Source organism: Bufo gargarizans, chromosome 9 (genome assembly GCF_014858855.1).
Source record: "Bufo gargarizans isolate SCDJY-AF-19 chromosome 9, ASM1485885v1, whole genome shotgun sequence".
In the NCBI taxonomy this organism is placed as follows: domain Eukaryota; kingdom Metazoa; phylum Chordata; class Amphibia; order Anura; family Bufonidae; genus Bufo; species Bufo gargarizans.
The window spans coordinates 12,775,138-12,797,006 of record NC_058088.1 but is presented as its reverse complement, the minus strand read 5'-3'; the positions used below and the strand labels follow the sequence as shown (position 1 = coordinate 12,797,006).

The 21,869-nt window shown below is 41.2% G+C and overlaps 1 protein-coding gene across 1 annotated transcript in view; it reads left to right on the top strand.

The window, feature by feature from the left end:
- The window catches only part of LOC122946645 (serine-rich adhesin for platelets-like), a 115,420-nt gene extending 95,981 nt beyond the window's left edge, over window positions 1-19,439 (top strand). The window contains exons 10-74 of the mRNA XM_044306397.1: window positions 1,148-1,177; window positions 1,313-1,342; window positions 1,478-1,507; window positions 1,645-1,674; window positions 1,791-1,820; window positions 1,950-1,979; window positions 2,123-2,152; window positions 2,320-2,349; window positions 2,485-2,514; window positions 2,648-2,677; window positions 2,817-2,846; window positions 2,992-3,021; window positions 3,189-3,218; window positions 3,354-3,383; window positions 3,519-3,548; window positions 3,688-3,717; window positions 3,862-3,891; window positions 4,059-4,088; window positions 4,225-4,254; window positions 4,389-4,418; window positions 4,558-4,587; window positions 4,732-4,761; window positions 4,925-4,954; window positions 5,093-5,122; window positions 5,258-5,287; window positions 5,427-5,456; window positions 5,597-5,626; window positions 5,790-5,819; window positions 5,953-5,982; window positions 6,118-6,147; window positions 6,287-6,316; window positions 6,461-6,490; window positions 6,658-6,687; window positions 6,824-6,853; window positions 6,988-7,017; window positions 7,157-7,186; window positions 7,331-7,360; window positions 7,524-7,553; window positions 7,692-7,721; window positions 7,857-7,886; window positions 8,026-8,055; window positions 8,199-8,228; window positions 8,392-8,421; window positions 8,555-8,584; window positions 8,720-8,749; window positions 8,890-8,919; window positions 9,066-9,095; window positions 10,185-10,214; window positions 10,342-10,371; window positions 10,506-10,535; window positions 10,675-10,704; window positions 10,850-10,879; window positions 11,047-11,076; window positions 11,205-11,234; window positions 11,369-11,398; window positions 11,534-11,563; window positions 11,731-11,760; window positions 11,895-11,924; window positions 12,060-12,089; window positions 12,257-12,286; window positions 12,421-12,450; window positions 12,585-12,614; window positions 12,783-12,812; window positions 16,716-16,816; window positions 19,083-19,439. Coding sequence (XP_044162332.1) covers window positions 1,148-1,177; window positions 1,313-1,342; window positions 1,478-1,507; window positions 1,645-1,674; window positions 1,791-1,820; window positions 1,950-1,979; window positions 2,123-2,152; window positions 2,320-2,349; window positions 2,485-2,514; window positions 2,648-2,677; window positions 2,817-2,846; window positions 2,992-3,021; window positions 3,189-3,218; window positions 3,354-3,383; window positions 3,519-3,548; window positions 3,688-3,717; window positions 3,862-3,891; window positions 4,059-4,088; window positions 4,225-4,254; window positions 4,389-4,418; window positions 4,558-4,587; window positions 4,732-4,761; window positions 4,925-4,954; window positions 5,093-5,122; window positions 5,258-5,287; window positions 5,427-5,456; window positions 5,597-5,626; window positions 5,790-5,819; window positions 5,953-5,982; window positions 6,118-6,147; window positions 6,287-6,316; window positions 6,461-6,490; window positions 6,658-6,687; window positions 6,824-6,853; window positions 6,988-7,017; window positions 7,157-7,186; window positions 7,331-7,360; window positions 7,524-7,553; window positions 7,692-7,721; window positions 7,857-7,886; window positions 8,026-8,055; window positions 8,199-8,228; window positions 8,392-8,421; window positions 8,555-8,584; window positions 8,720-8,749; window positions 8,890-8,919; window positions 9,066-9,095; window positions 10,185-10,214; window positions 10,342-10,371; window positions 10,506-10,535; window positions 10,675-10,704; window positions 10,850-10,879; window positions 11,047-11,076; window positions 11,205-11,234; window positions 11,369-11,398; window positions 11,534-11,563; window positions 11,731-11,760; window positions 11,895-11,924; window positions 12,060-12,089; window positions 12,257-12,286; window positions 12,421-12,450; window positions 12,585-12,614; window positions 12,783-12,812; window positions 16,716-16,816; window positions 19,083-19,132 — 2,041 coding nt within the window. The 3' untranslated portion in view covers window positions 19,133-19,439. The remainder of the gene's footprint in view (window positions 1-1,147; window positions 1,178-1,312; window positions 1,343-1,477; window positions 1,508-1,644; window positions 1,675-1,790; window positions 1,821-1,949; window positions 1,980-2,122; window positions 2,153-2,319; window positions 2,350-2,484; window positions 2,515-2,647; window positions 2,678-2,816; window positions 2,847-2,991; window positions 3,022-3,188; window positions 3,219-3,353; window positions 3,384-3,518; window positions 3,549-3,687; window positions 3,718-3,861; window positions 3,892-4,058; window positions 4,089-4,224; window positions 4,255-4,388; window positions 4,419-4,557; window positions 4,588-4,731; window positions 4,762-4,924; window positions 4,955-5,092; window positions 5,123-5,257; window positions 5,288-5,426; window positions 5,457-5,596; window positions 5,627-5,789; window positions 5,820-5,952; window positions 5,983-6,117; window positions 6,148-6,286; window positions 6,317-6,460; window positions 6,491-6,657; window positions 6,688-6,823; window positions 6,854-6,987; window positions 7,018-7,156; window positions 7,187-7,330; window positions 7,361-7,523; window positions 7,554-7,691; window positions 7,722-7,856; window positions 7,887-8,025; window positions 8,056-8,198; window positions 8,229-8,391; window positions 8,422-8,554; window positions 8,585-8,719; window positions 8,750-8,889; window positions 8,920-9,065; window positions 9,096-10,184; window positions 10,215-10,341; window positions 10,372-10,505; window positions 10,536-10,674; window positions 10,705-10,849; window positions 10,880-11,046; window positions 11,077-11,204; window positions 11,235-11,368; window positions 11,399-11,533; window positions 11,564-11,730; window positions 11,761-11,894; window positions 11,925-12,059; window positions 12,090-12,256; window positions 12,287-12,420; window positions 12,451-12,584; window positions 12,615-12,782; window positions 12,813-16,715; window positions 16,817-19,082) is intronic.
- The last annotated feature ends 2,430 nt before the right edge of the window (window positions 19,440-21,869 follow it).

The following is a 21,869-nucleotide window of genomic DNA, read 5'->3' as shown; positions in this document are numbered from 1 at the left end:
TAGTTTGATAGCACTGTATGGCAATGTAATTGTCATGGTCTTACCTCCTTGCTGTTCTCCTTCGTTTGACATGTGCTGGCGGCCATCTTGGTTTCTGGGTTTCTTGTAGCCTCCCACCCTGCGGCTCCTCCTTCCCACTGGGAGGAGCTGGATGCCTAGTTCATATATATAGGAGGTCTGTGGCTTCAGTTCCCTGCTTGGTCCTTCTGTGCTCACATGCTTCTAAGACTGCTGCTGCTTCTGGTTCCTGATCCTGGCTTCGTCTGACTACCCTGCTGATTCCTGATTCTGGCTTCGTCTGACTACCCTGTTGGTTCCTGATCCTGGCTTCGTCTGACTACCCTTCTGGTTCCTGATCTCTGGTTTCGCAAGACCCTGCTTCGGTTTAGCCATCCGTTTGGACTTTTGCCTTACAGCTTTATTTTCAATAAAGCCTTCTTATTTCCACTCATCTCTTGTTGTACGTCTGGTTCATGGTTCCTTGACAGTAATATGCATCATTATGAATGCAATATTCCATAAGCCTGTAAGCACATCATGGCTGTAATATGAGCACAGTATGGCAGTATTACGTGAGCACTGTATAGTGGTAATACCTGTGTACTCTATGGCAATATTATTTGGGCACTATTATGTGAGCACTATATGAAACTATTTTTGCTCAATACTATGACAGTGTTACTCTTCATTTATCTCTTAACAAAAATATAATCGTATTCAGGGGCCTCTGCAGACCTGGATCAGGGCCTTGCTAAAAGTCAAATGAAGAATATGAGTGTAATGCTACCTAGAGGTCATTGATGTATTCCTTTATTTTAGTTAATCGAATTAACTCTTTATATTCCTTTCACAAACTCAACCGCATCACCGGCTCCAGTAATTCTAATAACCTTTTGCAGGATTCCCAGTCCTCTCCCATCATGTCATTATATTATTATTTCATCTTGTGTACTGATTTGCTTATATGTCAGGTTCGCTTCCACAAGGACAGGTCAGTCCTTCCCTTACTGTCTCTTCATGGCATCCTCCCCCAGAACACAAGTGCTATAGCATGTCTAAATGAGGGATCTACCATTTAGGGGCCACCACCATGGAATTCAGGCCTTACAAAACTCTTGTAAATTCAGTCTTACTTTTTATTTTCCAGGTACAACAGGTTCTACTTCACCAAGTACAGGTTAGTCTTTCTCTTGTTCTTTCTTCTTTGCAACCAAGTACATGTTAATGGCGGACCAGCCATTTAGTTGCCACCACCACTCGATTCAGACCATACAAAACCCTTGTAAACTCAATTTTCATATTTATTTTCCAGGTACAACAGGTTCCACGTCACCAAGTACAGGTTAGTCTTTCTCTTATTCTTTCATAATTACAACCTAGTATACGTAAATTCGGGACCAACCATGTAGAGGCCACCACCACGCAATTTAGGCTATACAAAACTTTAGTAAATCCAATCTTTAAATTTATTTTCCAGGTACAACAGGTTCTACGTCACCAAGTACAGGTTAGTCTTTCCCTTACTCTCTCTTTTCATTACAACCTAATATATGTAAATGGGGGATGTACTATTTAGGGGCCACCACCACCTAATTCAGGCCATACAGACCTCATGTAAATACAATCTTAATTTTAATTTTCCAGGTACAACAGGATCTACTTCACCAAGAACAGGTCAGTCCTCCTCCTACTCTCTCTTCATTACAACCTAGCACGTATAAATGGGAGAATCAATTTAGGGGCCAAAACCACACGATTCAGGCCATTTAGTCTTAATTTTTATTTTCAAGGTACAACAGGACCTACTTCTCCAAGGACAGGTCAGTACTTTTCTTACTCTCTCTTTATTACAACTTAGTATGTATAAATGGGGGATCAACCATTTAGGGGTCACTACCACGCGATTCAGGCCATACCCTTGTAAATTTAACTTCAAAATTATTTTCTAGGTACAACAGGCTCTACGTCACCAGGGACAGGTCAGTCCTTCTCTTACTCTGTCCTCATTACAAGTTAGCAAGTTAGTATGTATTAATGGGGGTTTAAACATATAGGGGCCACCACCACCCGATTCAGGCCATAGAGACCTCTTGTAAATTCAATCTTCTTATTTATTTTCAAGGTACAACAGGATCTACTTCCCCAGGGACAGGTTAGTCCTTTTACTCTCTATTCATTGAATTCCCCCGAACACAAGTTCTGTAGGCAAGACTGGATTATCATATGTGTAAATGTGGGATCTACCATTTAAGTGCCACAACCATGTGATTCAAGCAATATACAATCCTTGTAAGTTCAATCTTCATAATTATTTTCCAGGTATAACAGGCTCTACTTCACCAAGGACAGGTCAGTCCTTCTCTTACTCTCTTTTCATTACAACCTAATATGTGTAAATGGGGGTTCTACAATTTAGGGGCCACCACCACCAATTCAGGTCATACAGAACTCTTGTAAATTCAGTCTTAAATTATTTTTTTTTAGGTACAACAGGATCTACTTCACCAAGAACAGGTCAGTTTTATCTTACTCTCTCTTCATTGCAACTTAGTATGTATAAATGGGGGATCAACCATTTAGGAGTCACCACCACGCGATTCAGGCCATACACAACCCTTGTAAATTTAACTTCATATTTATTTTCCAGGTACAACAGGCTCTACGTCACCAGGGACAGGTAAGTCCTTCTCTTACTGTGTCTTCATTACAACCTAGTATGCGTAAAAGAGTGGGAATTAACCAATTAGTTACCACGACCAAGCGATTCAGACAATACACAACCCCTGGTAAATGCAATCTTCATATATATTTTCCAGGTACAACAGGCTCTACTTCACCAAGCACAGGTCAGTCCTTTTTTTACTCTCTCTCTTCATTACAAGTTAGCAAGATAGTATGTATAAATGGGGGTTCAAATATATAGTGGCCACCACCACCCGATTCAGGCCATAGAGACCTCTTGTAAATTCAATCTTCTTATTTTTTTTCCAGGTACAACAGGATCTACTTCCCCAGGGACAGGTTAGTCCTTTTACTCTCTATTCATTGAATTCCTCCGAACACAAGTTCTGTAGGCAAGACTGGATTATCATATGTGTAAATGTGGGATCTACCATTTAAGTGCCACAACAACGTGATTCAAGCAATATACAATCCTTGTAAGTTCAATCTTCATATTTATTTTCCAGGTACAACAGGCTCTACTTCACCAAGGACAGGTCAGTCCTTCTCTTACTCTCTTTTCATTACAACCTAATATGTGTAAATGGGGGTTCTACAATTTAGGGGCCACCACCACCAATTCAGGTCATACAGAACTCTTGTAAATTCAGTCTTAATTTTTTTTTTTTTAGGTACAACAGGATCTACTTCACCAAGAACAGGTCAGTTTTATCTTACTCTCTCTTCATTGCAACTTAGTATGTATAAATGGGGGATCAACCATTTAGGAGTCACCACCACGCGATTCAGGCCATACACAACCCTTGTAAATTTTTAACTTCATATTTATTTTCCAGGTACAACAGGCTCTACGTCACCAGGGACAGGTAAGTCCTTCTCTTACTCTGTCTTCATTACAACCTAGTATGCGTAAAAGGGTGGGAATCAACCAATTAGGTACCATGATCAAGCGATTCAGACAATACACAACCCCTGGTAAATGCAATCTTCATATATATTTTCCAGGTACAACAGGCTCTACTTCACCAAGCACAGGTCAGTCCTTTTTTATACTCCCTCTTCATTACAAGTTAGCAAGTTAGTATGTATAAATGGGGGTTTAAACATATAGGGGCCACCACCACCCGATTCAGGCCATAGAGACCTCTTGTAAATTCAATCTTCTTATTTATTTTTCAGGTACAACAGGATCTACTTCCCCAGGGACAGGTTAGTCCTTTTACTCTCTGTTCATTAAATTCCCCAGAACACAAGTTCTATAGGCAAGACTGGATTATCATATGTGTAAATGTCGGGTCTACCATTTAAGTGCCACGACCATGTGATTCAAGCAATATACAATCTCTGTAAGTTCAATCTTCATATTTATTTTCCAGGTACAACAGGCTCTACTTCACCAAGTACAGGTCAGACCTTCTCTTACTCTCTATTCATTACAACCTAATATGTGCAAATTAGGGTTCTACAATTTAGGGGCCGCCACCACCACCCAATTCAGGTCCTATAGAACTCTTGCAAATTCAGTCTTAATTTTTTCCCCAGGTACAACAGGATCTACTTCACCAAGAACAGGTCAGTTTTTATCTTACTCTCTCTTCATTACAACTTAGTATGTATAAATGGGGGATCAACCATTTAGGGGTCACCACCACGCGATTCAGGCCATACACAACCCTTGTAAATTTAACTTCATATTTATTTTCCAGGTACAACAGGCTCTATGTCACCAGGGACAGGTAAGTCCTTCTCTTACTCTGTCTTCATTACAACCTAGTATGCGTAAAAGAGTGGGAATCAACCAATTAGTTACCACGACCAAGCGATTCAGACAATACACAACCCCTGGTAAATGCAATCTTCATATATATTTTCCAGGTACAACAGGCTCTACTTCACCAAGCACAGGTCAGTCCTTTTTTTACTCTCTCTCTTCATTACAAGTTAGCAAGATAGTATGTATAAATGGGGGTTCAAATATATAGTGGCCACCACCACCCGATTCAGGCCATAGAGACCTCTTGTAAAATCAATCTTCTTTTTTTTTTCCAGGTACAACAGGATCTACTTCCCCAGGGACAGGTTAGTCCTTTTACTCTCTATTCATTGAATTCCCCCAAACACAAGTTCTGTAGGCAAGACTGGATTATCATATGTGTAAATGTGGGATTTACCATTTAAGTGCCACGACCACGTGATTCAAGCAATATACAATCCTTGTTCAATCTTTATATTTATTTTCCAGGTACAACAGGCTCTACTTCACCAAGCACAGGTCAGTCCTTCTCTTACTCTCTTTTCATTACAAACTAATATGTATAAATGGAGGTTCTACAATTTAGGGTCCACCACCATCCAATTCAGTTCATATAGAACTCTTGTAAATTCAGTCTTAATTTATTTATTTTTTTAGGTACAACAGGATCTACTTCACCAAGAACAGGTCAGTTTTATCTTACTCTCTCTTCATTGCAACTTAGTATGTATAAATGGGGGATCAACCATTTAGGAGTCACCACCATGTGATTCAGGCCATACACAACCCTTGTAAATTTTTAACTTCATATTTATTTTCCAGGTACAACAGGCTCTACGTCATCAGGGACAGGTCAGTCCTTCTCTTACTCTGTCTTCATTACAACCTAGTATGCGTAAAAGGGTGGGAATCAACCAATTAGGTACCATGACCAAGCGATTCAGACAATACACAACCCCTTGTAAATGCAATCTTCATATATATTTTCCAGGTACAACAGGCTCTACTTCACCAAGCACAGGTCAGTCCTTTTTTTATACTCTCTCTTTATTACAAGTTAGTATGTGTAAATGGGGGGTTCAAACATATAGGGGCCACCACCACCACCCTATTCAGGCCATAGAGACCTCTTGTAAAATCAATCTTCTTATTTTTTTCCAGGTACAACAGGATCTACTTCCCCAGGGACAGGTTAGTCCTTTTACTCTCTATTCATTGAATTCCCCCAAACACAAGTTCTGTAGGCAAGACTGGATTATCATATGTGTAAATGTGGGATTTACCATTTAAGTGCCACGACCACGTGATTCAAGCAATATACAATCCTTGTTCAATCTTTATATTTATTTTCCAGGTACAACAGGCTCTACTTCACCAAGCACAGGTCAGTCCTTCTCTTACTCTCTTTTCATTACAAACTAATATGTATAAATGGGGGTTCTACAATTTAGGGGCCACCACCATCCAATTCAGTTCATATAGAACTCTTGTAAATTCAATCTTAATTTTTTTTTTAGGTACAACAGGATCTACTTCACCAAGAACAGGTCAGTTTTTATCTTACTCTCTCTTCATTGCAACTTAGTATGTATAAATGGGGGATCAACCATTTTGGAGTCGCCACCACGCGATTCAGGCCATACACACCCCCTTGTAAATTTAACTTCATATTTATTTTCCAGGTACAACAGGCTCTACGTCACCAGGGACAGGTCAGTCCTTCTCTTACTCTGTCTTCATTACAACCTAGTATGCGTAAAAGGGTGGGAATCAACCAATTAGGTACCATGATCAAGCGATTCAGACAATACACAACCCCTGGTAAATGCAATCTTCATATATATTTTCCAGGTACAACAGGCTCTACTTCACCAAGCACAGGTCAGTCCTTTTTTATACTCCCTCTTCATTACAAGTTAGCAAGTTAGTATGTATAAATGGGGGTTTAAACATATAGGGGCCACCACCACCCGATTCAGGCCATAGAGACCTCTTGTAAATTCAATCTTCTTATTTATTTTCCAGGTACAACAGGATCTACTTCCCCAGGGACAGGTTAGTCCTTTTACTCTCTGTTCATTGAATTCCCCAGAACAAAAGTTCTGTAGGCAAGACTGGATTATCATATGTGTAAATGTCGGGTCTACCATTTAAGTGCCACGACCATGTGATTCAAGCAATATACAATCTCTGTAAGTTCAATCTTCATATTTATTTTCCAGGTACAACAGGCTCTACTTCACCAAGTACAGGTCAGACCTTCTCTTACTCTCTATTCATTACAACCTAATATGTGCAAATTAGGGTTCTACAATTTAGGGGCCGCCACCACCACCCAATTCAGGTCCTATAGAACTCTTGCAAATTCAGTCTTAATTTTTTCCCCAGGTACAACAGGATCTACTTCACCAAGAACAGGTCAGTTTTTATCTTACTCTCTCTTCATTACAACTTAGTATGTATAAATGGGGGATCAACCATTTAGGGGTCACCACCACGCGATTCAGGCCATACACAACCCTTGTAAATTTAACTTCATATTTATTTTCCAGGTACAACAGGCTCTATGTCACCAGGGACAGGTAAGTCCTTCTCTTACTCTGTCTTCATTACAACCTAGTATGCGTAAAAGAGTGGGAATCAACCAATTAGTTACCACGACCAAGCGATTCAGACAATACACAACCCCTGGTAAATGCAATCTTCATATATATTTTCCAGGTACAACAGGCTCTACTTCACCAAGCACAGGTCAGTCCTTTTTTTACTCTCTCTCTTCATTACAAGTTAGCAAGATAGTATGTATAAATGGGGGTTCAAATATATAGTGGCCACCACCACCCGATTCAGGCCATAGAGACCTCTTGTAAAATCAATCTTCTTTTTTTTTTCCAGGTACAACAGGATCTACTTCCCCAGGGACAGGTTAGTCCTTTTACTCTCTATTCATTGAATTCCCCCAAACACAAGTTCTGTAGGCAAGACTGGATTATCATATGTGTAAATGTGGGATTTACCATTTAAGTGCCACGACCACGTGATTCAAGCAATATACAATCCTTGTTCAATCTTTATATTTATTTTCCAGGTACAACAGGCTCTACTTCACCAAGCACAGGTCAGTCCTTCTCTTACTCTCTTTTCATTACAAACTAATATGTATAAATGGAGGTTCTACAATTTAGGGTCCACCACCATCCAATTCAGTTCATATAGAACTCTTGTAAATTCAGTCTTAATTTATTTATTTTTTTAGGTACAACAGGATCTACTTCACCAAGAACAGGTCAGTTTTATCTTACTCTCTCTTCATTGCAACTTAGTATGTATAAATGGGGGATCAACCATTTAGGAGTCACCACCATGTGATTCAGGCCATACACAACCCTTGTAAATTTTTAACTTCATATTTATTTTCCAGGTACAACAGGCTCTACGTCATCAGGGACAGGTCAGTCCTTCTCTTACTCTGTCTTCATTACAACCTAGTATGCGTAAAAGGGTGGGAATCAACCAATTAGGTACCATGACCAAGCGATTCAGACAATACACAACCCCTTGTAAATGCAATCTTCATATATATTTTCCAGGTACAACAGGCTCTACTTCACCAAGCACAGGTCAGTCCTTTTTTTATACTCTCTCTTTATTACAAGTTAGTATGTGTAAATGGGGGGTTCAAACATATAGGGGCCACCACCACCACCACCCTATTCAGGCCATAGAGACCTCTTGTAAAATCAATCTTCTTATTTTTTTCCAGGTACAACAGGATCTACTTCCCCAGGGACAGGTTAGTCCTTTTACTCTCTATTCATTGAATTCCCCCAAACACAAGTTCTGTAGGCAAGACTGGATTATCATATGTGTAAATGTGGGATTTACCATTTAAGTGCCACGACCACGTGATTCAAGCAATATACAATCCTTGTTCAATCTTTATATTTATTTTCCAGGTACAACAGGCTCTACTTCACCAAGCACAGGTCAGTCCTTCTCTTACTCTCTTTTCATTACAAACTAATATGTATAAATGGGGGTTCTACAATTTAGGGGCCACCACCATCCAATTCAGTTCATATAGAACTCTTGTAAATTCAATCTTAATTTTTTTTTTAGGTACAACAGGATCTACTTCACCAAGAACAGGTCAGTTTTTATCTTACTCTCTCTTCATTGCAACTTAGTATGTATAAATGGGGGATCAACCATTTTGGAGTCGCCACCACGCGATTCAGGCCATACACACCCCCTTGTAAATTTAACTTCATATTTATTTTCCAGGTACAACAGGCTCTACGTCACCAGGGACAGGTCAGTCCTTCTCTTACTCTGTCTTTATTACAACCTAGTATGCGTAAAAAGGGTGGGAATCAACCAATTAGGTACCATGACCAAGCGATTCAGGCAATACACAACCCCTTGTAAATACAATCTTCATATATATTTTCCAGGTACAACAGGCTCTACTTCACCAAGCACAGGTCAGTCCTTTTTTTTCTACTCTCTCTTTATTACAAGTTAGCAAGTTAGTATGTATAAATGGGGGTTCAAACATATAGGGGCCACCACCACCCGATTCAGGCCATAGAGACCTCTTGTAAATTCAATCTTCTTATTTTTTTTCCAGGTACAACAGGATCTACTTCCCCAGGGACAGGTTAGTCCTTTTACTCTCTGTTCATAGAATTCCCCAGAACACAAGTTCTGTAGGCAAGACTGGATTATCTATAATTCTCAACAGTGGCATGGAAACCTGAAATGTAGTAACAAAACACACTATGGTGTAGTATGCTCTGAACACCTGTCGCATCGGGTGAATGCGATATACTCACAAAATTCCACTTGTGACGCGCATAGTAAGAGACCTCGTGTAATCAAAGAGCTCTAGTTGTGGAGCAGGCACGAACCAGGAGCCGTTGATTCAGTAGATCTTTATCCAAACCACGATCCCACCAGCAGAGTGTCACTTTGAGATATCACCCGTCTCACACTTCCATGGATCTCAAAAAGGAGGGACCCAGACGAAGCATTATGGCGAAACCCGGGTCGGGCAACACAGATTGTTCTTAATACAATTTTATCTATGTAATTTTGTGAGTATATTAAACAATTATTATCCGCAACAATTGGTACGTACTTCACTATTCCTGCGCCCTCCTTCCTTTTTGAGATCCATGGAAGTGTGAGACGGGTGATATCTCAAAGTGACACTCTGCTGGTGGGATCGTGCTTCGGATAAAGATCTACTGAATTGACGGCTCCTGGTTCGTGCCTGCTCCACAACTAGAGCTCTTTGATTACACAAGGTCTCTTACTATGCGCGTCACAAGTGGAATTTTGTGAGTATATCGCATTCACCCGATGCGACAGGTGTTCAGAGCATACTACACCATAGTGCGTTTTGTTACTGCATTTCAGGTTTCCATGCCACTGTTGAGAATTATGGATTGAATGTGGTCCGTCTAACTGAAGATTTTTACGAATATAAGAGGAAAACAGGAACACTTAAAAGAATCTTCTCCTGCAGCGCAATCCTTTTTCTTATCATTATATTTTGCTGACTTTTTACCCACATTGTCCTAGGATTTGCAGCGCCTGAGGGGACTAATTTCCTATACAGAGATTTTACTTTATAAGACTGGATTATCATATGTGTAAATGTGGGATTTACCATTTAAGTGACACAACCACGTGATTCAAGCAATATACAATCCTTGTAAGTTCAATCTTCATATTTATTTTACAGGTACAACAGGCTCTACTTCACCAAGTACAGGTCAGTCCTTCTCTTTTCATTACAACCTAATATGTGCAAATGGGGGTTCTACAATTTAGGGGCCACCACCACCCAATTCAGGTCATATAAAACTCTAGCAAATTCAGTCTTAATTTTTATTTTCAAGGTACAACAGGATCTACTTCACCAAGAACAGGTCAGTTTTTATCTTACTCTCTCTTCATTACAACTTAGTATGTATAAATGGGAGATCAACCATTTTGGGGTCACCACCGCGCGATTCAGGCCATACACAACCCTTGTAAATTTAACTTCATATTTATTTTCCAGGTACAACAGGCTCTACGTCACCAGGGACAGGTCAGTCCTTCTCTTACTCTGTCTTCATTACAACATAGTATGTGTAAAAGGGTGGGAATCAACCAATTAGGTACCATGACCAAGCAATTCAGACTATACACAACCCCTTGTAAATGCAATCTTCATATATATTTTCCAGGTACAACAGGCTCTACTTCACCAAGCACAGGTCAGTCCTTTTTTTATACTCCCTCTTCATTACAAGTTAGCAAGTTAGTATGTATAAATGGGGGTTCAAACATATAGGGGCCACCACCACCCGATTCAGGCCATAGAGACTTCTTGTAAATTCAATCTTCTTATTTATTTTCCAGGTACAACAGGATCTACTTCCCCAGGGACAGGTTAGTCCTTTTACTCTCTGTTCATTGAATTCCCCAGAACAAAAGTCCTGTAGGCAAGACTGGATTATCATATGTGTAAATGTCGGATCTACCATTTAAGTGCCACGACCACGTGATTCAAGCAATATACAATCCTTGTAAGTTCAATCTTCATATTTATTTTCCAGGTACAACAGGCTCTACTTCACCAAGCACAGGTCAGTCCTACTCTTTTCATTACAACCTAATATGTGTAAATGGGGGTTCTACAATTTAGGGGCCACCACCACCCAATTCAGGTCCTATAGAACTCTTGTAAATTCAATCATAATTATTTTTTTTCCAGGTACAACAGGATCTACTTCACCAAGAACAGGTCAGTTTTTATCTTACTCTCTCTTCATTACATCTTAGTATGTATAAATGGGGGATCAACCATTTAGGTGTCGCCACCATGCGATTCAGGCCATACACGACCCTTGTAAATTTAACTTCATATTTATTTTCCAGGTACAACAGGCTCTACGTCACCAGGGACAGGTCAGTCCTTTTTTTACTCTCTCTTCATTACAACTTAGTATGTATAAATGGGGGTTCAAACATATAGGGGCCACCACCACCCTATTGAGGCCATAGAGACCTCTTGTAATTTCAATCTTTATATTTATTTTCAAGGTACAACAGGATCTACTTCCCCAAGGACAGGTTAGTCCTTTTACTCTCTGTTCATTGAATCCCCAGAACGCAAGTCCTGTAGGCAAGACTGGATTCTCATATGTGTAAATGTGGGATCTACCATTTAGGGGCCACCACCACCCGATTCACACCATACAGAACTCTTGAAAATTCTGTCTTCATTTTTTATTTTCCAGGTACAACAGGATCTACTTCACCAAGAACGGGTCAGTTTTTATCTTACTCTCTCTTCATTACATCTTAGTATGTATAAAAGGGGGATCAACCATTTAGGTGTCGCCACCATGCGATTCAGGCCATACACGACCCTTGTAAATTTAACTTCATATTTATTTTACAGGTACAACAGGCTCTACGTCACCAGGGACAGGTCAGTCCTTGTTTTACTCTCTCTTCATTACAACTTAGTATGTATAAATGGGGGTTCAAACATATAGGGGCCACCACCACCCTATTGAGGCCATAGAGACCTCTTGTAATTTTAATCTTTATATTTATTTTCCAGGTACAACAGGATCTACTTCCCCAAGGACAGGTTAGTCCTTTTACTCTCTGTTCATTGAATCCCCAGAACACAAGTCCTGTAGTCAAGACTGGATTCTCATATGTGTAAATGTGGGATCTACCATTTAGGGGCCACCACCACCCGATTCACACCATACAGAACTCTTGAAAATTCTGTCTTCATTTTTTATTTTCCAGGTACAACAGGATCTACTTCACCAAGAACAGGTCAGTTTTTATCTTACTCTCTCTTCATTACATCTTAGTATGTATAAAAGGGGGATCAACCATTTAGGTGTCGCCACCACGCGATTCAGGCCATACACGACCCTTGTAAATTTAACTTCATATTTATTTTCCAGGTACAACAGGCTCTACATCACCAGGGACAGGTCAGTCCTTTTTTTTACTCTCTTCATTACAACTTAGTATGTATAAATGGGGGTTCAAACATATAGGTGCCACCACCACCCTATTGAGGCCATAGAGACCTCTTGTAATTTAAATCTTTATATTTATTTTCCAGGTACAGCAGGATCTACTTCCCCAAGGACAGGTTAGTCCCTTTTACTCTCTGTTCATTGAATCCCCAGAACACAAGTCCTGTAGGCAAAACTGGATTCTCATATGTGTAAATGTGGGATCTACCATTTAGGGGCCACCACCACCCGATTCACACCATACAGAACTCTTGAAAATTCTGTCTTCATTTTTTATTTTCCAGGTACAACAGGATCTACTTCCCCAACAACAGGTCAGTCCTCTTACTCTCTCTTAATTGATTCCCTCCCCAAACACAAATCCTATTGCCAAAACTGGATTCTCATATGTGTAAACAGAGGATCTATCATTTAGGTGCAACCACCATATGTTTCATGCCATACACAACCTGTAACGAGGGGGCGGCGACGCATGCTTCCTTCGCAGCACCACTGGCACCCTGCGCAAGGAGAGGGAGAGGGACATAGCCTGTGTCCTCGTCTCCATGACAGCAGGCGAGCTGCAGGAGAGCCGAGCGTCGATAATGATGATCGGTGCTCGGCTGAGTTGGGCTCCTGTGAGTCACGTGACACTGGCCAGGACTATTTAAACAGGCAGCCTGCTAGCCACAGGTTGCCTGTGAATAAGGTCTTTAACATTCACCAAGTTCTCTGTATTGGTTTGCATTGTACCTTGACCTCGGCTCTGTTTCCTTGACCACGCTTCCTCTGTATTGACTTGACCTCCTGGCATTCGGACCTCGGCTTGTGTTTGTTTTGATTTGGTTATTCCTTTTTACTGACGTGACCTCCTGGTACTGACCTCGGCTTGTTTTGACCTTCCTTACTCTTTTATATACTGTATATCTTTAGTTCTTTATTTTGACCTCTGCTTATATTTGCATTGTTGGTGTATTTACCCCTCCGTGGCTGCCTGTCACTTTGTTTATTATTTTCTACAGTTTCATTGTTCCCTTTAAGGCCCAGCATGTACTCAGTTTAGGGAACATCGTCCAGTTTTACACCGCCGCCTAGGGCGGACCGTGAAAGTAGGCAGGGACAGAGGTGTGGGTTGAGCTCAGGGCTGTGCACGCTCTCCCCTTCCGTGACACAACCTTTGTAAATTCAATCTTCATAATTTTCAGGTACAACAGGTTTTACTTCAGCAAGTACAGGTCAGTCCTTCTCCTATGCATAGATCGCTATATAATATGAGTATTATACAGTGATCAACCACCAATCAGTCAAGATTAAAACCAGCCACCATGGTGGTCAGCCGATAATCATGGGTCCCACTCCATGCACACCTGGCAAAAAGTTGATTTCGAATATCGAGCTGTTTCACAATCTCTTTCCTCTTCTCTGAATAATAGCTGTAGTGATCTCCTGGTGAAATGCTACAGCTGTCACACAGAGGAGAGCGGCCATGAAGCAGCTTAATGCTGAGAGAACTTCACAGTGAAGCCCTGCCCTGAGCATTTGCAGGAGCAGAATCTGGCAGAATAAAACTTCACATTTACAGTACTCCTGATAATAAAAGCTCAACAAAAGGCATGTTTGCACTGCTATCCCCAATCCCTTTACATTGGACACTGAGTAACAGTACTAGGAATATATTATACTGGGCACCTGCAACATTTATGTGTGGAAATACTATGTTCACTGTCCAGACCTGTCACCATTGTTAATTCAAAACCTGCTACCAGTTTTCCTTAATCAGCCAAGATGTTGGGAAGGTAATGCTTTCTCTAGGTTCATCACCAGAACCCGCTGTGAGGTCTCTAAGGACCCAGGTTAAGTCTGCGGAGTAAGGTAGCAGAAAACTGGTGCAAACTTGCTAAAAGCAGACCTACTGGAATTACCAGGGGTGCAAAGTGTAATAGACAAGCAGGGTCAGGAAAGCCAGAAACTGCAAAAACAGGAGATGAGAGGTTAATACAAGAAAAAGGAGCCAAAAGTCATTACACAGGAATATCCAACAGAGAAGCAGCGCTGTTCTGAGAACACAGGGGCCAGGGAACAAAAGCTCAGACAAATGGGAATTAAAGGTACACTTTTGGAAGTAATTTTTATTTTGATTGCTATTCATTCATTTTGGCCTAAAAATCTTTTTTTCAATTGAGCCGTTCTATCAAAAAGGGTAGAACATCTAATAAACATTATGTCTAACTTACTTAAAGGTCATAAACACTTATTTAAGCCACATTCTTATCAGAAAGATAAGACTTGAGCTAAGGAGCCATCAGCTGAACTGCCTGACGAAACAGAGTGAAAATTCTGAGTCTCCTTGTAGAGAAACTCAAGGCTGCACAGAGACAGGGGTTAAAAAATTTTAATAAAGACCAATTGAAAAAAATATTTTTAGCTTAAAATGAGTACAATGCAATAATAATAATAATAAAAAAATATAACAAAATTACCCTAAAGGTCTTTAATTCACCCTGAGCTCTAAGAACCTGATTGGCCAGGCTTCCAGTCTTACTGATAGACCAGCCAGGGCTTGACTGGTTGGCATGACACAGCACAGGCCTGCATAGTACCTTGGCTGGGTAAACTCCTGACAGGTTATGCTCTTCTCCGGAGATACTGTATGTACAAACTTTATTACTATTACTTTTATTATTATTACTCTCCTTCAAGTTTAGGAGTCTCATCAGGTCCCTGAAGGAGTACCACCAGTATAGCCCTAATGGCGGCCCTGCTGCCATAATGCAGCTAAATACCATTATACATTGTCGAATAGTACCATACAGTGCCCAAGTAATACCACAATACTGCGTCAAATTACAAAACTATTACTTAGGTGCCTACATGTCGATACTTATATAATATCGTTACTGCCACTAAATGTAATGAGTAAACATCCAGAAAATTTTGAGCACACCCTTGTGGTGTGAATGTGGTGATGACGTTTGTTTTGTGCCATTTCTCAGTTATTCCTCCTGGAAATTTATGAATTAGGCTACTTTCACACTGGCGTTTTGGTTTCCGTTTGTTAGATCCTTTTTTAGGGCTCTCACAACCGGTCCAAAACGGATCAGTTTTGCCCTAATGCATTCTGAATGGATGAGGATCCGTTCATAATGCATCAGTTTGCCTCCATTCCGCTCTGGAGCCAGACACCAAAACGCTCCGCCTGACGAGGCAAAGGCAAAAGGATCCGTCCCCATTGACTTACATTGTGTGTCAGGACGGATCCGTTTTCACTGACACAATATGGCACAATAGAAAACGGATCCGTCCCTCATTGACTTTCAATGGTGTTCAAGGCAGATCTGTTTTGGCAATGTTAAAGATAATACAAACGGATGCATGCGGTTGTATTATCGGTGCAGATCGGTCTGTGCAGATCCATGACGGATCCGCACCAAACGCGAGTGTGAAGGTAGCCTACATTGACAACCGGGTGTTACCATTTCCATTGTCATTGGGGTGTGTCCCTAAGCACTGAGGCAGAGGCTCCAGTGTTAGTCCTAGAAGAGCCACATATTACTATACATACGATCGTCCTCCATGTATTTATATGAGTCTTATCGACTGAGCTTTAAGTCTTATTCACACTGACAGCTGAGAGCCCAGCCCCAGTCGCCCAACCAGGTAAGCAGACTATATACAGGGGTATTTCTATACATCACCTCATCCTCCATCATAACACATAGTTGCCAATAGTCCCGAATTTGCAGGGACTGTCCCTAATTTTCGGAGAAAGTCCCTGCAAATTTGAACTGCCCTGGATCAAAAATAGGTGGGATTTCTGTAAGCCCCACCCATAAATAGACGGTCCCGCGCTGTATGGGGCTCCGAAATTTACCAACTGAAAAGTTTTCAGATCCTGACCTTTCAGATAAGTTTAGGCAGATAAATGGCTCCCAGAGACTTCCGGCACCCCTTATCTCTTGGAGAGATAATTAGATTAACCCTGCATCGAAAATATATATTAAAAAATAAGCAACTTTACAAAATGTCTAAATTTTCTACCGTTTTGTGTAAACAGCTCCTATGTAGACCTATGTGTCTCCGCGGTTACAGACTACAAACCAACTCTGTGTAGTCTGATCCAGTTGTCACGTGCTTTTGCCTCAGGATAGTAATAAGCAAATCATATTCGGAAACTTGACATCTAAAAATTGGGGAGGTTTCAAACACACAAGTCTTAATTTTTATTTGATTTTTTTCAGAACCTCCAGGACTTCCCGTTTATGGCATTGTGCTCATATCTTTCTTCTCAGCAGTTGTTTCTGTTTTCCTCATTGGCGGATTCTGCTACATATTAGCTATTGTAAGTAGTTTTGGAAATTAAAGGGGTTGTCCCATGCAGCAATGATGTAACGCTAAGATAAGCCACCCATGCCCAGTTAGTGGGGCTCCAGCCAAGTTGTAGTCATGTCCCCACTGATTTGACTATGTAACTGGGCATACTGGTTGCCCCAGCTTAGCTAGGTTTTTGACCTGTGCTTGCATTCTACTCTATAATCATGGGGACTATTTAACCCCTAAAGACCGGGCCTATTTTAATTTTTATATTTTGGATTTTTCCTCCCTACGTTGCAACACCCATAACTTCTTTATTTTTACTTTTTACATAGCTATACGAGACCTCTTTTTTTTGCGGGACAAGATGCATATTTGAATGCCACCATTTAATTTACCATGTCTTGTATTGGAAAACGGGAACAAAATTCTTTGCGTGGCAAAATTGAAAAATAAAAAAACTGAATTCCGGCAAGGTTTTGGGGGTGTTGACATCACAGCGTTCACTTTGAACTAAAAATGACATTCTTAGGGCTCTTTCACACTTGCGTTGTTCTTTTCTTCCGGCATAGAGTTCCGTCGTCGGGGCTCTATGCCAGAAAAATCCTGATCAGGATTATCCCCATGCATTCTGAATGGAGTGAAATCAGTTCAGGATGCATCAGGATGTCTTCAGTTCAGGACCGGAACATTTTTTGGCCGGAGAAAATACCGCAGCATGCTGCGCTTTTTGCTCCGGCCAAAAATCCTGAAGACTTGCCGCAAGGCCGGATCCGGAATTAATGCCCATTGAAAGGCATTAATCCGGATCCGGCCTTAAGCTAAACGTCGTTTCGGCGCATTACCGGATCCGACGTTTAGCTTTTTCTGAATGGTTACCATGGCTGCCAGGACGCTAAAGTCCTGGCAGCCATGGTAAAAGTGTAGTGGGGAGCAGTATACTTACCGTCCGTGCGGTTCCCGGGGCGCTTCAGAGTGACAGTCAGGGCGCCCCACTGCGCATGTGATCCATGTGCATGGGGCGCTCTGACGTCATTCTGGAGCGCCCCGGGAGCCGCACAGACGGTAAGTATACCGCTCCCCCGCTCCCCGCTCCTACTATGGCAACCAGGACTTTAATAGCGTCCTGGCTGTCATAGTAACACTGAACGCATTTTGAAGACTGATCAGTCTTCAAATACTTTCAGTTACACTTGTGGTGTTACGGATCCGGCGGGCACTTCCGGCAACGGAAGTGCATGCCGGATCCTAACAATGCAAGTGTGATAGAGGCCTTATTCTGTGGCTCAATACGAATCCGGCGATACCAAACTTGAATAGTTTTTCTTTTGGTTTGTTTTACTACTGTTAAAAAAATAAAAACCTTTGGAAAAATCTAAACATTTTTGGCATCGCTATATTCTGACAGCCATTTTTGTAGTGTGTATGACTTATTGATCACCGTTATTCCATTTTTTAGGGGGACAAGATGACAAAAAAATGGCAAATGGTGTGTTTTTCATTTTTTTCCCATTACGGTGTTCAGCGCACAGGAATTCTTTTATATATTTTTTTATAGTTCAGACATTTCCCAACGCAGCAATACTCAATATGTTTATTTTTATATTGTTTATATATTTTCATATGTAAAATTGGGAAAGGGGGGTGATTTTAAACTTTTAATATATTGGTGTTTTTATAACTTTTAGACCCCTTAGGGGGCCTAGTACATGGGATCTTTTGATCTCCTCTCCTATTCACCCTAATAGACATCTATTAGGCTGAATTGTATTTTTACTCTCTCCATTCTGAGCTATGCCTCGTGCTTGATCGCTTCAGCCGGATGTATGAAACAGCCAGCACCCACCAGCGTATGGAGTGGGCTCACTGCAGAGGCCCGCTCCATACACCCACGGGCACATAATGCCGTACATGTACGGCGTTATAGGTTAAGGGGTTAATATTTTGGTTAGGTTTAGGCTAGTAGTACAAACCTCTATTGCTGTCCATGTGGCATCTCCGCATACCTCCTTGTACCACAGTATTCCCAGTAATATGATATGTACTTTTATAAGGGTAGAAACCCAGTTTTATATTTTACAGAGCTCCAAATCCCCTGATTTCCTTCATCAATCCATAAACTTATGTGATCAAAGTCTGACTGCCTGCATCCACCACTAGAGGGAGCTCACTGTATACTGATTCCCTATACAGGGAGCTGTATAAATCCATATGCAGTAAGCTCCACTGCTCCCCCTAGTGGAGGAGGTGACTAAAGGCAATTTAAACTAACATTACTCTATTTTCCTTCATAGATACTGTTGTAAGAATTCTGTTGCTCAAGACAAGACCTTTACCAGCATGAAGTTATTCTTCTTATCTTAAGTCAAGTAAAAGAAGATGAGCAGAAAATCCCAATTTGATGTGTCTTTTTCTAATATAACTTTTTTTCTTAATTTATTACAACTATCCATCTAGTCAGCAGTTATCCTACTTCAGGGCAACGATCAAGAGGCTCAGACTGTCACTTGCTATTGAGCCGATTCAATCAGTGAGCACCGAGTCGGTCAGTCATATAAAACCACAACATTGAGTCATCCAATAGCAAATGTAAGATAAATCTGTGCCTCCAACTGTGCCAAAACCACCTGTATTAAACTCTTTTTTTAGACGGTTCGTCAGTTTGGCGGCGGCGCTGTTCCTGCCATCCTACCTCCACATCATGTGAACCTCGCCCAACTTGATAGGGGTAGAGGTAGCCTTTTGTAGCCTCTCTTTACTATCCGTATTACTTTTAGTCTATGTAATATATAAGTTATTGTCAGATGTCTATTTATTTTTTGTGAAACATATAGGAGCCATAGACTTGTGTAGCGCTCCGATGTATATAGAGATGATTTCGTACCGCTATCGTACGCAGGTGTCTTCATCTTGCCGCAGTGGTTGTACCTTATTGATCAACATAATAAATACATCAACCAAAAATGTCTTATTTTTTTTTGTGGTAATTACATATTATGCATTGTCTGAAAGCAGTGTCAGACTGGGGTACCTAGGGCCCACCAGTAAAATTTATTTTGGGGGCCCACCATACGGATACAGTCAAATATAATAAATCATTTAACAAGTTTTTTATATGAACATAGACCGGTTGAGGCGCTGTACATTGAATATATGTATGTACGGCAGTAAGTCTACGGGGTTATGTGCCACTTGTGTAGGGGGTGGGAGACTAGGGGCCCACCTCGCTCAAGGGCCCACCGGGGGATTCCCCTGTACCCCTGTGGGCCAGTCCGAGCCTGTCTGAAAGGATAGTTATGAATATCAGGTCGGGGTTATTCTACAGAGTCTTCAATAACATGGGGTGTGTCCTTTTTGCTGAAGATCTCTCCTCGTTCAGAAAGATGCCCGTTCTCAGTGGATGTGTCCTTTCTGCTGTATCTCTCTCCCTGTAACTAGGGATGAGCGGCAGGGGCAATATTAGAATTTGCGATATTTCGCGAATATTCGCCATATATTTGTCATATATATTCGTTATATTCTTGACTTTGAAAACCGGCAATGTAATATGTGCGTAATGTGTGCGAAATACAGGCGTGGGTCACTTATGCTACATTTTTCTAGCTGGTATAAGTTTCCTGAGATTAGAGAAAATGGTTGGCACGGCAGAGCATTAGAATAGCTTTATATGCAGATAGAGTGCTCCAATATATTTGCACTTGCGCAAATCGGCAATTAATGATGCGCATATTTTGGCGCAATACGCGCAACTTGTGACATCCAGCACTATGTCTGTAGCATTTATGTATGGACAGCAGAACCTATCAGCTACACTATAGATCAATCTAACCCACACTGACTATCTCCCCCTAACTATCTGTATTATATATATATATATATATATATATATATGTTAACAGTCTAAGGCAGGGATCTCAAACTGCGGCCCTCCAGCTGTTGCAAAACTACAACTCCCAGCATGCCCGGACAGCCTACAGGTATCAGCCTACAGCAGGGCATTGTGGGAGTTGTAGTTTTGCAACAGCTGGAGAGCCGCAGTTTGAGGATGCCTGGTCTAAGGTAATACAACAAAGCACAGAGCACAGCAATCACACGGCTGTCGCCTTCATAACTGCAATAAACTGTAGAAAATGGCTGCTGGGGAGGTTCTTATATAGTAACGGGTAGGCAACTTTCCTATTGGTCGCTAGGGATGTTGCTAAGCTCAGACAAAGACATTGCAGCCTCCTCATTGGCCCACAAGCAAGAAGCAGGTATGGCTGGTGGCAGTTGAAGGACTGAACATGTGTGACCACCTAAGTGATGTTACTGAGGTGGACGGAGAAATAAAGAAAAGAACCAACAGCAGGTGGCGCTATTCAGATTTTTATTGAATAACTCACTGGCTATAGAAAAAAATGTATTACATAAAATTACAAAAGTATTCAGATCCAAGTGGCAGGTTAAAAAAAGGCGTGCAGGAGCTATAAAAGCATATAAAAGAAAGCGCACTATAGTGTAGTATGTTCCAGGTTATGAGACTGGTTGATAGAACAAAAATGGAGGCTCATCTTAAATGGTTGTGCTAAATATAGGCACAACCCTATTGTGGGTTTGTTGGAATCGCCGGGTATGCCGCCGTAGCGTCCGATTCTTCAGGGGGAGAGGCCCAATCTTTCCAAATACAATATAGTAGTAGTGTGGCAGGATCGCAGTGGGGCGCAAAGACACGGGCCAGGACGAATGCAGAAAATAGGTTCTTATTTATTGAATGTTGCTGAAAAAGGCTTAATGCTGAAGTGGTACATGTTACAGGTATTTATACATGAAAAAAAAAACGCCGTACCTTTGCGGACCCATTCATTTCTATGCGGCCGGGTCCGCATCTATGCACTTCCGGGTCCGCATTTCTGTTCCCGAAAAAAATAGAGCATGACCTATTCTTGTCCGCAATTGCAGTCAGGAATAGGCATATTCTATTAGTGCCGGCAATGTGCGGTCCACACATTGCCGGTGTCCGTGTTTTGCAGATCCGCGGATCCATGGGTCCACAAAACACAAAAGGATGTGTGAATGGACCCTAATGCTACATGCACACGAAC